The sequence below is a fragment of the Nannospalax galili genome, unplaced genomic scaffold (assembly GCF_000622305.1).
Source record: "Nannospalax galili isolate Female #2095 unplaced genomic scaffold, S.galili_v1.0 scaffold33, whole genome shotgun sequence".
NCBI classification, from domain to species: domain Eukaryota; kingdom Metazoa; phylum Chordata; class Mammalia; order Rodentia; family Spalacidae; genus Nannospalax; species Nannospalax galili.
The window spans coordinates 4,494,468-4,511,963 of NW_008335436.1; the positions used below are offsets into that span (position 1 = coordinate 4,494,468).

General features: G+C 38.8%; 1 protein-coding gene across 1 annotated transcript in view; it reads left to right on the top strand.

Moving 5' to 3' along the window:
* Wdr49 (WD repeat domain 49) overlaps positions 1-14,304 on the top strand; it is a 178,656-nt gene extending 164,352 nt beyond the window's left edge. Inside the window, exon 20 of the mRNA XM_008830150.1 lies at positions 14,113-14,304. Within this exon, the coding sequence (XP_008828372.1) occupies positions 14,113-14,240 (128 nt within the window). The 3' untranslated portion in view covers positions 14,241-14,304. The remainder of the gene's footprint in view (positions 1-14,112) is intronic.
* Positions 14,305-17,496: the final 3,192 nt, after the last annotated feature.

The following is a 17,496-nucleotide window of genomic DNA, read 5'->3' on the forward strand; positions in this document are numbered from 1 at the left end:
AAATGTTATGTTTCTGGTAAAGGGCTGACATAGGGCATTAGAAGATGATATGAGTTACACAGTCTGTCATATGGTCCAAGGAAGGTCCAAATGGCTGGAGGAGGAACATACTCAGGCAGATGGATAGAGGGCCAGATCATTGAGTTCCTACGGTGCCATATGATGGACCCTGCGTTTATTTCTTCTGAAATGAGAAGCCACTGAAGTGTTTTAATCAATTATTCTGAATGACTCCATTTTATCTCCTCCGTGATCACTTTGGTTTTTATGTCTTGGCATCATTATTCTTTTGTGGCTGCCCTGGAGGTACAATACTGCTTCCTGGGCTCTGCCCCCCCTTCTTGGCATTGCTGTGCTCCATCCGAGACCACAATTTGCAGTTGAAGAATGGCTTACAGCGCTGTTCTTAATGGGAGTTTACTCAACAACACTTCCCCCAGCTCTATGGTCAGAAAAATGCACTTATTTCACTTTGGCTTTGAGAATGTATTTTCACTGGGTTAAAGAAGTCTAGACGACAGGCTTCCTCTTGCTTCTTGCTTCTAAAGTTACTGTTTAAATCCCAGCGTTACTATTAATAGTGTTCCTTTTTATGTTTTCAAAATCATTTCTGTTTTCTGTGGTTTTCAACTTTAATGTGATGGCACTAGGCACAGTTTTCTACCTTTGTACTGTGTAGGGTTCCTAGAAATGCATGAATACATCTCCAATTGTGAATCATATTGAATACCACTTTTTAAAAATATTGTTTCTTTTCCATTCCTGTTCTCTTAACATCCTAGGTTGAGATTTCATGCTTATCAGACTTTAATGATCACATCACATATTTTCTAAGACTTATCACTCAACCTTTCTCTTTAGAGATTCATTTTGAAAATTTTATATTGACTTTCCTTTGCATACACTAATACTACCTTTATTTAGTTTGTTTCTCTATTTGTATGTATTCGTGTGTGTGTGTGTGTTTGTGGTGTGTGGTGAACATGCATGTATATGTCAGTGTGTGTGCTTCTGTACATAAGTGTGGAAGCCACAGAAGGACACTGGGCACCTGCTGTATCACACCCCTCTTATTCCCTTGAGATGGTGTCTTTCAAAGAACCTGGAGGAAGGCTGGCAGCCAGACAGCCCAGTGATCCTTCTGCCTTTGCTCCCCACAGTACTGGAGTAACGAGCCCACCAACCACATGTGGTACTTTAAATAGAGATAGAACACATGTTTTCATGTTAGTTCAACAAGGGATTTCACCACTGATCATCTCCTCAGCTCCAGCCTGTTTTTACAACTATCTACTCAAATTATCATTTTGGGATTTCATGAATGTTTGACATACATATATACATATTTTCTTGAGTGCTGACTGAGTCCCTTTTATATAGATTTTCTCTTTTTAAAATTTCTCGTTGACATTATCCATGTTTTCATTCATTTTGCCCATCTTTTCTTTCTGGATTCTTTTTTCTGTTCTTCATTAGGTTTAAATGCAGACTAGCTATGTTGCTCAGGCTAGCCTGGAACTTCTGGTCTCAGATAATTCTCCTGCTTCAGCCTCCCATGTCTCTGGGACTATGGGAGTGTGCTATTGCACCCACCATGTACCTGGAACATATTTATAGTAATAATTTTAAAGTTCCATTTTGCTCACACTAAAATCTGAGTGATCGGAAATATTTTTGTAATGTCTGATTTTTCTTTTTGGCTATTGGTCATACTTTCTGGCTTCTTTGTAAATCTTGTAAAGTTTTGTAATGGAGCAGAAATTATTATTTTTTTTAATTATTTTTATTTTATTTATGTGTATACCTATATTGCCTGCTTGTATGCAAGTGCATCTGTTTCATGCAATGCCTGCAGAAGTCAGAAGAAGGAATTGGATCCCCTAGACAACTAGATAACTAGAGTTATAACTAGATAACTAGAGTTATGGACGGTTATTAGGTGCTATGAGGGTGCTGGGATTCGAACCCAGGTCTTCTGCAAGAACAGCCAGTGTTCTTAACCACTGAGCCAGCCCCAGAATGGAAATTATAAAGATCTATAGGTATTGAAGCGATGCCATTTGATTCAGCAGAGAGCATGGAGAGCAGCAAATTTAACAGAACTGGGAATTGAGGCAGCACTGTGTTGCACTTTATCTGGGCTCAAGCTGCTTTTGAGTTGAAATGCCTGTTTTAAACTTCTGCCATTTTAGATCGAGGAATGTTGTTGTGTAAATGCTGCAAGACCTTAGGAAATGCTTCTTTGCTTCCATGGTCTAATATTTGGTTTCTCCAACCTTGCCAGCATTCAGAATGCCTAAGAGAACATTGGCCAAAACTGTTGTGTTTCTCTATATCCATTGTATCAACCCAGAGTTTTCAAGACTTGGTAGGCATAACCCTCCCCCATGGCTGAGTCTTACTATGTAACCCCAGCTTGTCTTAAATGCACTACATTAGCCCCAGATGGCCTGAAACCTCCAATGCTGCTGTTTCAGCTTCCTGAATGCTGGGATTCTTGCATGTTGTACTAGGGCTTGGCACAAACCTGTTTCTTAGAAATGTCTATGTATGACAGGGAGAACGTATTTCCCAATAACCAGTCATCTAGGAAAATCATGTTTGGAGTTTTAGTTAATACATTTACCTTTGTTACTTGCTACAATCTTCTGGTGACTTTAAACATACTATCTGTAATTTAACTGTGATTTAAAAAAAAATTCATTTCCGTGAGAATCATAGTTGTTCACAGCCTATCAAATCCTACCAAGAAACAAAATCAAGTTGAATATCTGAAACAAGAATCTGATTTGACCACATTCATATTTTATTTTTATTTTTTATTAAAATTTTTGTGTATTTCATACAGAACAGTTCAAAAACTCTTAATCATCTTTATGTCCTCACCCCCACTGGCATCCCCCTCCCCCCACTACTGGAGCCCATATACCCAGTCATCCCTGTGAATGCCCACTGTGTTGTCAGTGTCTCCAGCCATTCCCCAGTTTAAGTCCATCCACTAAGTCTAATCAGCCTATCTAGAGTCCCTTGTTTTAGAAAACATCCAAGAGACGCTGTGGTAGATGCGTAAGGGGGCTAGAGGGAAGGCAGTCCTGGGTGGTAGAACAGACTTGTCAGCCATCTGTCTGTGACTCTTCACCTTACCTTTGACTCGTAGCTTTTATCTGGATAATTGCATCACTTACTCTATGTCTTCTCATCTGTCACACACTGGGGTAATGGCACTGACCTTGTGGAGCTCTGAGGGCTCATTAGAGCACAGGGCAGCACATAGGAACCACTCACCAAATGGGATATTATGATTTTGAAGATAAGAGGACCTTAGAAAGAAAGGAACTAATTTGAAGAATTTAAATGAGTAGGGTGAGAAGGATGGCATGCCCCGATGTGAGACAGTTGAGGGTATGACTGTCAGACTTTAGGCTAGATAACTATATCAAGGTAAAATGTTAGCATCGAGAGAGGAAATACACAAGAAAGTTAGGAAATGTCAGTTTGGGCATATGCTGAGATGGAAGTGCCCATAGGTCACCTAGAAAGAAGAGCTAACATCAGAGTAACTGGATGTTGTAGGAAGGAAAGACAAAGTTGGAACTGATGAGCAAATACAGTTAAGACACGCACATTTTAGAATTAGTTTTAAGTTCAGATGTTTTTCCGTCTGATTTAAAATACAATATATGGACATTTCAGCACACTAGAGAATACAGAAATAGAATGTTTAGAGTCATAGTCATTATCCCCAGGAAATTGTAAGTGGTAATGTTTCTTCAGGAAGAATTTTCATTGGTAAAAGAAATAAAGCATGGAACCAACAGCATACATGGGAAATTTCAAGTATCAGACTAGTTTCAAATCAATGTTCTTGCTAACTGAATGGCCTAAGACAGATAGCAAACAGTTTCTGTTACAGGGATGGAAAAAGATGATGATGGAGGAGGCCCACCCACCTGGAGGCTGACACCCGGCTCTGTGAGAGGCTTCCATTCCTCACTAAAGGCCCACAGTGCTGCAGGTGGAAATCTGTTATCAATACACCATGGCGGTGCCTGTGAGAACCCTCCACCAGGGGGCCTACCTCAGACTGTTGAGGCTTTGACTCCTAATAGATCCATTTAGTCGAGGCATCAGTATCTTTATTATGTACCCACTGATAAGCCCACTAGGCTCCAATGATAGCTCCAGACCCATAATCACACAGATGTACCTGGTTGAACTCTGTGGGTCACAGTTCAAAACAAAGTGACATGAATGTGGGAAAGAAATATGTAGGGAGCAGATGAGTTGGACTCAGATGAGGTGGACATAAGAGAGGGTAGGAAGTTATTAAAATTCATTGTATACATGAATGAAATTGTCAAGGAACAAATTTAACTAAGTACACTTTAAGCTGAAAATGGGCTTCCTTTCTATTATGCCATCTTCCTAAGTTTGCTGTGAACATTAAATGAGCTAATCCACGGGAAAACCTTAGCACACTTCCTGAGTGCTAGGAAGAATTTATTGTTTTTTATTTATTACTAATGTTTTATGTTACTATTCCACTAAACAGCTTTATGATATAAGAATTATTAACTGCCCCGACTTTAGATTTGTGGTATCAAGAGCTTAACTTTCAGAGGTTCACTTGCCTGGCAAAAGATGGTATGCAGATCAAAGTGATGGAGGATGGATTCAGGAATTCCGACTAGTGGATTTCCAGATACAACCTCCCCTGTGCACATGGTGTTCACATCACATTCCCTGGGGAGCCTTTTCTTGGGCTTATTTCTAAAGTCAGCCCTTTACTATAATAGTATCCTTTTTTTTTTTTTTTTAGGATCATTTTCACTTAAAATTGTTCATCTCCTTTTCAGGAGGATGCTGCTGAATTTGAAAATTGTTAGCATGAAAGAATTCTTTAAAAACCGCAGTTACTCATGTCCCCCTTCCATGCCATCATTACAGGGTCTAACTCTGTCTGCACTGTGCTCTCCACACTCCTGCAATCTCCATAATTACAGTGCGCAGAAGGTTATTTGGCAATTTTACAATGAGAGGCATTTTGCCAGTTACTTTCAATGATCTAAACTATTGCTTTGGAACTTGGGACACTTTTCAAGCACTTCCTACCCCAAGCTGACTTTTGGTCTTACATACTGGGTTTTTAATATCTTTTTTTATTCTTAGTCTTTCTCTTTCAACTTGAAACATCTTTTGCTCCCTCTCTTTACCTTCCAAGTTATTCCCAGTGGGTTCTCAAACAGCTTGAAACTCCCCTTTGATATGCCATATTAAAAAACCTGGAGAGTATTTAGAGCTAGCTCAGGGTCAGATTTTACCAATAAATTCCCCAGAACCCATTCACATCGAATCTGTGAAATCTTTAAAACTTCCATTGTAGAGAAAGTATGAAGGATATCTCAGGCAAATTGATTTTTGGTATGACTGTTGTGGTCTGTCAAAGACAAATTATAAGAGATAATTAAAGAGATGGTTTTATTCAGGCTATTGTATAGGGAGGACACTCATTAAAGAGGACCAACTCAGAGGAAAAGAAGGAGGCCTGCACTTCTGTGTAAATGAAGAAATCATCTCTGACTCCGTGAGGAATCATGAGGTCAGATAAAGAGAGGTCTTTTGTGATTAACTGTTTCTTCAACAAAGAAGAATGGGGCATTTCACCTCTGCTTTCTAGGAGCACAAATTCTGATAAAGGTAAATATTGTCAGACTGCTTTGTTCATGATGAGTATAAGTTGCTGTTGAATAGTATGGAGAGAACCCAAGGCTTGAGTGCATGAAGTAGGATCTTAGGGTTAATCTCTTAGGAATCCCTGTTGGCAGTGCTCCTGAAGTTGGGAGGCGGCAGTTTCAGATTTGTAGCACAAGATTTCTCTGTGTGGCTTTAGAACTATAGATGGAACATGTGGACACAGACTTATTAAACCTGCTTCTGGAGTAAATAATTCATATTATTCTGTGTCTTTGTTCAACAACATGAAACTACCACTAAAATAAGGAACACATCAAAATTTGGGGCGTATTAGCAAAATGAGTATGTGAAAAGATACTCTGGGCATGGTGGGATTGCTCAGTGGGCAAAGGCACCTGCTGCCAAGTTTGCCAATCTGAGATGGATCTCTGGAACTCACATGTGGAAGAAGAGAGCTGACTCCCACAAGTCGTCCTTTGATCTCTACTTGCAAGCTATGGAACACACACACACACACACACACACACACACATACATATAAACATAAAAATAATAAAATATATTCTCAAAGGTTAGACAAATAATGGCCTCGATGAACATTAAGAATCACATGAGATCACCATTTTACTCAGTACCACCCGTTACCACCAGCCTACTCTTGACCCTGATTGCCACCTGATGGGGCTGAAATGAAATGGAGATGCTCTAGTTTGCTTTCAATTGCTGTGACAAAACATGGACCATAACCAAATTGGGGACGAAAGAGTTTATTTGGCTTACAGCTCACAGTCTAACATCAAGGGAAGCCAAGGCAGGAACTCAGAGCAGGAACCTGGAGCACAGACCATGGAGGATGATGCTTACTGGCTCGTTCTCCTAGTTTGTCCTCAGCCTGCTTTCTTATACAATAGAGGATCACCTGCCAAGGGATGGCACCACCCACAGTGGGCTTGGCACTCCCACATCACTCAACAATCAAGAAAATGCCCCACAGACATGTTCACTGGCCAGTCCAATGGAGGCAATTCCCCAGTTGAGGACCCATCTACCCAAGTGTGTCAAGTTTGACACTCTTCAGCACTGGAAGCTTATAATAATGATCCAGGACTAAGAGTGGGAGTTCGAATCAGCACATCAAAATGTGGGCAGCTTAGGCAGTACCTCGGCCCCCATCTTTGTTGAGCCAGTATGCATTTAAACGATCCTCAGATTCTTATGGATGTTATTTACGTCAGAGTTAAACAAAGAATGGTGTACAGGGCTTAGAATGTCGTAGAGAATGCAGGCTAAGGAGAAAGTTTCCAGAAAGTTGGACACTCACAGACTACAACAGCTGGTCATTGTGTGCTGTTTGTATTGTTTCCATCTCCCCTGTGCCAGGCCATCTCTGTGAGCTTTGGTATTACTGTTGATCTGATGGCAGTTTGTTGCCAGTTAGTTGGGAAAAAAGAAGCCAGAAGACAACAGATAAAACTGCTCTGTTTTGTGTAAATCCCAGAATCATTATTTTAGTGAAATGTTTCTGACTTCTTTACAGCCATGGGATACTTCCTTTTCCTCACTTTAAAAATGCCTGTTGACTATCATTACAACAAATATTGTCAAAAAGTCAACTATAAAAGGAAGTAATAAGCAAAATAAGCAATTTAATGCCATAAAATCGTTCTTGGTACCACTAGATGTTGGTTAAAACTTTTAATTTCATATTTATTTATTTATTATGTGTGTGTATGTATGTGTGTGTGTGTGTGTGTGTGTGTGTGCACATGCATGCCACAGGATATGTATGAAAATAAGAAGGTAGTAATGAGTTCTCCTCGTCTACTCTGTTGGTCCTGAGGGTCAAACTCAGGTCATTAGGCTTGTGGCAGACACTGTTACCTGCTAAACCATCTTGCCAGCCCCTAGATGCCGATTTTTCAAAGCTGGTGTTCTGATTGAATACATGCATCCATGAACAACCACACTTTCATGATTATTGAGCCCGTGGGTCTCTGCAATGCAAGGCTTCCACAGTGTGAGGAGTCAGTAACTCTCCTTTATTTGTTCATTTGTTCAACAAGTGTGTAGATTGAGTGCCTTTCTGTGAATCAGCCCAATGCTGTGTGCTAAGGATAAAATGTATACCTGCACAGAAAAAGGTTTTGCTTCATTGAATTTATCATTTGGAGGACGTAGGCTATAAACAAGTGTTATGGTTTGAATGTTATGTTTTCCTCACAGGATCATATGTTAAATGCTTGGTTCATAGTTGGAAGTTATTTTGTGGAGGGGCTGGGAACTCTAGGAGATGGGCCTAGAGGAAGGACACGGGGAACATGTCTTTGAAAATAATATCTGCGGATGGAGCGATGGCTCAGTGGTTAAGAGCATTTGCTGCTCTTTTATAGGATAAAGTTTGTTTCCCAGTACCCACATCAAGTGACTCACAGCCACCTCTAACTCCATCTCCAGAGGCTCCATTGCCCTTTTCTGGACTCCTAAGGTACCTGTACACAGGTGAACAATATACATACGGACACACACACACACACACACACACACACAAGAATAAAATAATAAAGAAAGTTATATTTGGTCCCTGACCCCTTCCTCCCTCCCTGCTCATCCTCTGTGAGGTGATCAACTGTGGCCACATGCTCCCTCCACCATGATGTGCTGCCTCCCCATAGGCCCAGGATCAAAGACTACAAACCCAAACCTCTGAAACTGTGAGCCACAGCAAATAATCCCTTCCTTCAAGATGTTTTTCTCAGTTTTTGCCATAGCAAATGGAAAAGCTAACACGATAAGTAAATACATCAAAGAAGAACCTAAGCTCAGTTAGGATACTAATAAATGTTGCAGAAAGTGAAGCAACATGGTGCAGTATTAGACTGCAGGAGCAACAGCCAAGGTCTCACTCATGAAAGCTGAGTCCAGAGACATGGAGTCCACAGTGACTTTGGGGGAGAGTCGTCTAAGTACAAGACACAGAAGTATAAAGACACTGAGACAGGAACAAAGCTGATGTGTGCTGGGGCAGAAGAAATGGCAATTGTTTCTGGAGGGCCTTGAGGAAACTGATACCAGAAGAGATGGGTAGGCTGGTCCAGAGGCCATGGTGCTTGGCCAGGGCGTTCGATTCCTTATCTAGCTCTGAAGTAAAACCTTCAGAAGCTTTAATGATTGATGTGGCTAACAAATCCATTAATAATGGTTGTTGCTAACCCTTCTGAACAAATTGTTTCCTAAGATTCTAAGTTGTGTGGACTTGAAGACAATCTTTTGTAGACTCCTAAGCTAGTGCTATAAGGGAACTTGAGGATGCTTTAAGATAAGCTGTATATTTAAATAAACATAATTATTTTTCCTAGGATTATTCAACAGGTTCCAACCACAAACCACAGAGGCCTTGACAAATCCATCTGTCAGTTCTCATAAGAACATATGACCTCTTACAACCATTCTGTGGTAAACAATAGACTTGGCAAGTATGTATGTCAGGGTTGAAACATGGAAATAGAACCAGTATGGTAATATATTGAGATTACTGTTTAAATCTAGGACGTGGCTTATGGGCAGTGAAGGGCTGCTGGAGCAAGTGCAAAAATGTGTATGACGTGGTCATGAGGATAGATGGGAATAGACCAGCTATTGTTTAGTGGCAGAATTTCTTTCCTTTTAAGCTTCTAATGCCTTCCAGCTGGCTAAGTCTGATTCACCCAGGATATCTAGAAAAGTGAGGGACTATTAATTGCACATGCAAAGTCACCTATGGAAAATAATATTTGATGGAACAATGGGTGACTTTAGCCTAGTGAATTTAATACATACAGAAAATAAACACAACAAAGCTAAAAATGCTCTTTAAGAATCTTAAGCAAGTTCAATAAATGATCGATGGCTTTTAACATTTATTTCTATCCATTTCAGTCTCATGCCCATCATTGTATGAAAACATGCCATTAACGTAGAAGATGTTACCGTGGACGCTGAGAGGAATTGATCAGCAATACCCATTTGGGTTAGGCCACTGACACTGTTTTGCCACACAAAGAGGATTTACAAATGAATCCAATGAAAGTTAAATTTATGATATCTTTACAAAGTCACATTTGAGTGTTAGGAGTTTGAAAATGTTCTAGGACCAGGAATAATTTCCAGATTTGCATTTCAGGTAACTTTCCTAAAGATCTCAGGAGAAAAGGACCCAAATCTGTTAAGCTGTATTAGTTGACTGACATTCATTTTCTCATTCTAGTTAACTAGATACTTTGTGAATAATTTATTATTTGTAAATTTATGCTATTATTTTTTAAAGAGACTTCTTCACATTGTAGTTTGAGTGCAGGAATAAGGGATCGATTGCCATCCCAGTCTATGAACTTTTGATTGTCTGCTTTTTAACTTAAAACAAGAATTATTCAAGCACAGATGTCTCTCTCAAACTCTCACAAGGGCAAAACAGTTGGTTACTGGATTAATGATTTTGAAAAACAGCAAGTCCTGTTGACACTGCATGTAGATGAGCTGAACATCTCAGTAAACAGCGGGAGCTTCTTTTCTACATAGTGTTCTGACTTCCATAGCTTACCTCAGGGAGCTCTGAGGAGTCAGCTGTCCTGGTGATTATGACAAGCTCATCTGTAGGTGTGGGAAGCTGGGTCAACTGCCAGGGTGAAGAGGGAGCATATGGCATCAGGTAAATGGAAAGTCTATGTCATCTGTTGCTCTGCTTAAAGCTAGTTCCAGTTTCACTTATTTTTGTCTTTTTGCTAGAAAGCAAAACATATTCACACACCTGATATTAACATATATGAAATATTTAGTGTGAGGTTTCCCTCCCTTCTATTGTGAAAAATTATGCAATTTCTACTCCCATGGATTTCTGACAACTGTTATTAGGAATTTCTGTGAACTCTTTTAGGGTTTCTGTGTGATTTTAGAACTGGGCCCTTGTTTTCTTTTGACTTTCATTTGCCACACTTCTTCTGTTTCGGGATACACTGCTATTATCCTTTTATTAAAAATCGTCAATGATTTAATTTTGATAGGTATTGTGTTTTACTTTGAGCCAGCTTAAAACAGAAAAATCAAACGTATTAAAATTAGATATGTTAGATGACTTGAGTTTGTATTTTTGAGACCTTTGTATGCCATTTATAATGCTTATGTATTTTTTAACTTTCCAATGCATTGCTTAATTTCCCTTTGTCTCTATGTGGGGAGGGTGCATATCTTTGTTGGTTGGATCACCTTATAATCTTTGTTACATATCATTTCTCTGGTTCTTCTTTCTGCAGGGTAGTGACCATCCAATTTCTGTTGTAGAACGACAGAACCAGCACGTGTCCTCCTAGTCCCTGTCTTCTACCACACTTTACTCAGTAGCATGATTCTTCTTTGTGTTCACTTTTATGATATTTGCCTACACTGCCATTAATTCTCAGTCTTAAGTGATAGTCTTTATATCTAATTTATCAGGAGCAAGGCTTCTTTATCTTTTTTCTTCCCAAGTTTTAGTTGGATCATACATACCTTGTCAGACATGTGACGAGTGTGGGTACATATAACATTCTTAGCTCACACATTCTTTGCCTGATCATCTTTTAGTGCTGTTTTACCATCTTCTGATATTGTTTCTTTGAAGATATCTCGACCACTTTTTCTGGCTGTCAAATGATTCTCTATTGTTAAAGTATAATAAGTAGACTGTATAATTACTAGACTGTGCTCTGGTTTTGAGAATCCTGACTCTATTATTCCTAACAGTATTCATCCTATTCTGTTTTGCTATATGAATTAGATTGTACTGTAATTGAGGAGACTTTTACTACTTGATGGCCTATATACTTTGGTTTTCTTTTATGTTGTATTCTATTCTTATCTTTTTAAAAAATTTCTGAGTCAAGGTCTCTCTATAGCCCCAGATTGCCTGAAACTTGCTATGTAAACCAGGCTGGACTCGATCTCATGGAGATATACCTGCCTCTGCCCCCCGAGTGCTGGGATTGAAGCCTGCACCATCCTACCCAGCTCTGGTTTTCTTTTCTTAAGGGGTCAATTCAACTAAGTTTATGTTGCATTTTTTTTGAGTGCATGAACATTCTTTGATTCTCAGATTCGCTCTTAAAAAGTTTTGTTTTTGAAGCTTGTAATTTATGAAGTTATAGTTCTCCTTTCTGTGCTCTGCTTCCCACTAGGTTACACACCTGTTCTCCCTGTGGTCTGTTACAGCTCACATGTAATGACTTCACTTCCTCTGCAGCTCTTCCTGAATTCTTTCACTTCTGCTCTATTGTCTCCATAGATGCAACTCTTTAAGTTTTCAAACTTAATTTTGTTAAAGCTAATATTTATTTAGAATACTGACGGTTTTCTGGTAGTGATCTACATATGGATTCTTCCTGCCCCCAATTTGATTTTTTAAAATTTATTTATATAATAATACCAGGTCCTTGGATGATAGGCTGGAATGACGGTTAAGAGGATATTTGCATTTTATAAGGCACACAGGTAAATGACAAAATGATGCCTGCATTAAGTAGCCCTGTCTTCTCTCTTTCTCTGAACAGAACCAGATCAGGAAGCCTTGTGCTTCCAAACTTGTTGAGATTTTCCAGCATCTGCAGGGCAGGTGCACACAAAGGACAGAGTGTTTGTACTCCAGGGTGAGCCTCTGTGAGCACGTCTGCGTTCTGCACTCTGAGATGCTCCTGCTGCCTCCTCTCATTCTCCACCAAGTCATTTTGTGTAATTTTCGCATGGTCTCAGCTGTTCCGCTGCAGTGTTCATATTGTGTAGGCTGCAGACTGTATCTTTATCTTTGAGTTTTCTGAAAGTTGCATTTGTTTGCCGAGTAATTTTCCCTCATTTTCCTAGTTTGCGTGCAAGTCTCAGGACAGAAAAGGAAGTATATTGATTTTTATAGTCATGTTTGTACTAGAAGTAGAGAAAGTTTTTACAGTTTTTTGTGCTTTTAAAATCTTATTTACTATATTTTATTTGTGTGTGTGTGTGTGTGTGTGTGTGTGTGTGTGTGTGTGTGTGTATGAGTATAGGTGCATGCATGGCACACCCCTGGAGGTCAGAGGATAGTTTGGGTGTTAGTACTCTTTTTTTGCCCTGCCTCTTTTCTGTCACTAAATATTCCAGGTTAGCTGCCTGTGAGCTTCTGAGGATTTTCCCATTTCCACCCCACCCCCAAGTAGGAATCCCAGGATTACAGACATCCATTACTGTGCTCAACTCTATGTGGGTTTAGTAGATTTTTTCCTCTAGTTCATGGGACAAGAGCTTTATCCACTGAACCCTCCTCCCAGCCCACGATACCACTGTATTAAAAACAGTTGTGTAACATTCTTTTCTTTTTGGTTTTCTCTGACTTGGCATTTAAAGCTCTGTTCAGCCTACCTCCTGCTTCAATCCACATTTCTTTTTCTTTATGTTTCTATTCTACTGTTCAGGGTTATTCTACAACTTGGATAGTCACTCCTGTTTCTCTATACTGGCTCACACTTTATTTTCTTAGTTGACATTTCTGTTCCATATTGCCAATCTTTAGTCATCTCCATGTTTGAAATTATTAACTAAAATTCTATCTGGATTTCAACACCACATGGAATAGTACCTAAAACTTTACCCCTACTCTTTACACATTGCTAAAAGTTCTTTGTTTATGCATGATTTATGTCACTTAGAGTCCAATGGCTCTGTATTTTATCATTTATGTTATTTTAGTTACACAGATGTACTGTCAACTTTCTATCAATTAAAACAAAAGCCTGGGACTTAGCCATATTTGTGCCTCATATTATTTTTTCAGTAAGCATTCACTGAATGATAAATTTACACAGAAGGCCAAGATTATTTTCTTGAATATGTGGCATGATTTCCTCCCCCTTCCTGCTGGTATGCAGCATCATTATTCTTGGGATAATTTGCCTTTTTCTTTTTTCCTTTTCCTAAATTCTCAGATCCCTGCAAATCAAAATGCTTTTCTAAACGTGTAATTGCAGATGTATGTGTTTAGTCATTCAGACAGTCAAACTGTGTTTTGATTATTTTAATTGTTTTATTTCAATACAGAATAATTTATTCCTGGCTTTTCACAAGTCCTTGGTAGCTATTAAGTAAATTAAAAAAACAAAACCAGAATATACCAGCTTTAGTCCTCTTGCTTTAATGGCCAATATCTGTAATTGTACATATGCATCAGAAGACATGTTTTGTTTAAAAAAAATAAAAACCCTTAAGTTTAAATCAAAATAAAATGAACTGTTGAAACTTAGAAAAAAATCTCCCAAATACACTCTTGGGCTTAGAAACATATAGATTTTTAGACAAAGGAAACTTGAGAGATTTTTCCAGCTATTTCATTTAACTGGGTCTTTTACCAAATGTAATTTTCATGTAATTTTCTTCATCATTTTGTAGCTTTGAAAGCTGTGTTTGATGAGAAAAACCTGTTCCCCAAAGAAATTCTGGATTGTGAAAGACAAGCCAAGCAATTGCATCAGAAAACAAGCAGTGAAGTGAAGATAAGAAATAAGAAGCAATTATGATAGAAAGAAAAATAAATACTTCATTGTGACATAAAGTACGTACATAAACTGCGGAAGAATCCAGAATTCCGCCTTTCTCTTATACTTCATACTTGAACTGCAGGAAGTTTCATCCTCCACAATATGACGTGCCTGTGCTGTTTTCGCTCAGCATCTTAACTTTCCCTGTGTCATGATAAGAAGAAATAAATGAACGACTGAGTGGGCTGTAAAAGAGGGAACGGCAGTTGGTGTTATCTATCCTCAAGTGTTTGCATATAGAAAAGGACTTTTAGAACAGAGCATTCTACTTAGTTGCCCCTCTAATTGCTTCTATAGGCAAATATTTGGAATTACTTTCATTTAAAAATCTTTGCTAAAATATATGAAAATATTGAAAATCACCTAAACAATTTAAAATCTTTTAATGTTCCCACTTCTTTATACCTTCTTCCCCCACCCCGAATTCTGATATTGACAATTAGATATGGTCAAGGGTGACATTTATTCTTTTTAAATGTATTTAATTTGAATTGTACAAATTTACGGTGTGGAGTGTAACAATTTGATACATATATAGAATGCTTAATAATCAAATCAGGGTTGTTAGCATATACATATCATTAAATATTTACATGAATTTTTGGCTATTGTGATCATTGCAAACCTTATGCAATAGAGTAGGATTGACATTTCAATACATGTGTCCTATGCACTGATCTGTTCTGGATAAGCATCATTTCCTCATAGTCCATAGATTTATGTCTATCTTTCATATACTTAGTGGGGAATTAGTGGGCATGATCTGCTTCTGTACTTGGAAATTGAGTGATATACTCTATTAGTTACTTTTCTGTTCTGAGAAGACACCATGGCCAAAGGAACTTATAGAAGGAAGAGTTTACTTGGCTTACAGTTCCAAAGGGGTAAGAGTTTAATGTGGCAGGAGCCGAAAGCCCAGCTATCACATCCTCAAGCAGGCACAGGAAACAGATAGGAAACACAGCAAGGCTTAAGAACTCTCCAAGCCCACCCCCAGTAACACGATTTCTCCAAAAAGGCTGCACCTTCTAAAACCTCCCAAAACAGCACCTGGGACAAAATGTTCAAATACTTGGAGCCTATGGGGGATGTTCTCATGCAAACAACCATACACACCATAATCAAACAAGTAACGGCTTCCAACCAGAAACAAAGTGCCTGGTTCTATGTAAAGGTCTCACTCTCCAAGAAGAGCCAAGTAGGAAATATTTGGTTCTGAAACTTACTGGTTGCCTTTGTAACTCACATCATCCTCCAGTCAATCAATATTGTTTTGGTTTGTTTGTTTTTGTTCTTTTTGAGACAAGGTGTAAGTCAAATTCACTGCTGGGAGGTGCACGTAGTATCCAATTCCCTCCTCCCAAGATCCTTGAGACAGCCTGAGGAAAAATAATTCTCCAAAACACGGTTTAAAGAATTTTTAACGAGTTTATTGGACTTGCTAACTGAGCTTGGGGTGCAGGTTTACTTACAGACAAGTGGGCATCCCCCCTATTCATAGCTGATGCTGAAAGTCCACACCCAGACATAAATCCTGTGGTTCCTGACAGCCTTACAAAAATGGCGAGGGACCAGCCTCCTGGTTTTCCCAGCTTTTATACCCTTAGCTCCTCCCCTGCAAACAGCTATGGTCAACCAATTGGCTGGAAGAGGGAAGGGGAGTGGCTTCTTTCAGAGCATGGGAAGGAGGCAGGTCCATGGCTTGTCATCACAGGGTCAGAGGAACATCTTCCGGGTCACACAAGGTCTCACCAGCAAGTCTGGAACTCATGTAAACCAAGCTGGCCTTCATTTCACAGAGATCTGCATGTCTCTGCCCCCCAAATGCTGAGATTAAAGGCATGTGCCACCATGTCTAGTTAGTCACACTATATGTTATTGTGTGCTTCAGAAAGAATTAACATTTATTTTCACAGGTTCAGTTAGTTTGTATATATCTATAAAGATCTTTTAAAATATTTGTACCTTAAATATTTTGCAATAATTCATATGACTAAAGTAAATAACTAATATATTTTGACTAGTTTGGATTGGTAACCAAAATCTTCAGTACATTTAAAACTCATACGCAATCAACTAAAATTTACTTTAATGATTAAATGACACTTTTCTGTATTGTGAGATCATTTAATTATGGCAGTTCAGAGCTGGGATTGGAACACAGGTAATTATGGCAGTTCAGAGCTGGGATTGGAACACAGGTCTGCTTTACTCCCGAGATCACGGTGTTGGCCCTTGATCATTTTCTTCACTTCACATGACATTTTTAATAGCAAGTGTTTTAATAATAAAATTTCCACCAGCGTTAGGGAAAATATTTTGGTTTGAGAATAGGTAAAAGTATAAAGGATTTTTGAAGGCAGATTTCTATCCTATCTAGGTTTATGTGCATACTGAGTCAGGCATTGTAATGTCTACGTACATTGCTTTTCTTTTTCATTGAATGGCAAATATAATGGAGATATACAGGAGAAACGTGCACGCACGTGTGTGTGTGTGTGTGTGTGTGTGTGTGTGTGCGCGTGTGTGTCTGTATTTTGTGAGGTACTTATCTAGAGAGTGTTCTTGTTTAGGGAAATATATATATGTGTATATACATATATAATATGCATTAGACTCTATGTTTAATAGAAAACTTCAATTTTTCCTCAAATTATTCAGAAAATATTATTATATATGTACATATGATACACATGCACATCTGTGTATGTATGCATGTACCTATGCCTATTGTGTATATGTGTGTGTGTGTGTGTGTGTGTGTGTGTGTGTATGGAGTACATAAAGTGCTGAATGGTAACTGAAAGAGGAGGGGACATAGAAAAGGTTTTGGTGGTATAGTAGTATATGAGCAAATTTGTGTAACTATGAAAATATTTCAATGTAAATTATTGTTTCAAATACAAAATCTTGCCTTGGGATGAAAGATGCTTTTAGATGGTCAAACGTAAACCAACTCTCTCACAAGGATATTGCAGAGAAATCTGAGACTGGATGGGCTGTTTGATAATCCATCATTTCAAACTGAGAGCAATGATTTATGAGTCATAGGCTAACGATAACTTGGTGAAGCAAAAGAGGCACATTCTCAGAAATTTAAAGGACTATTAATATGTTAAAGAGATGTAATGAAGATACTGAAGCCTTTGCAATGGCTCTTTACTCCATCCATGGATGCGCCCACCCACCCTGAGTACATGCATCCATCTATCCATTCAGCCATCATCCAGTTATG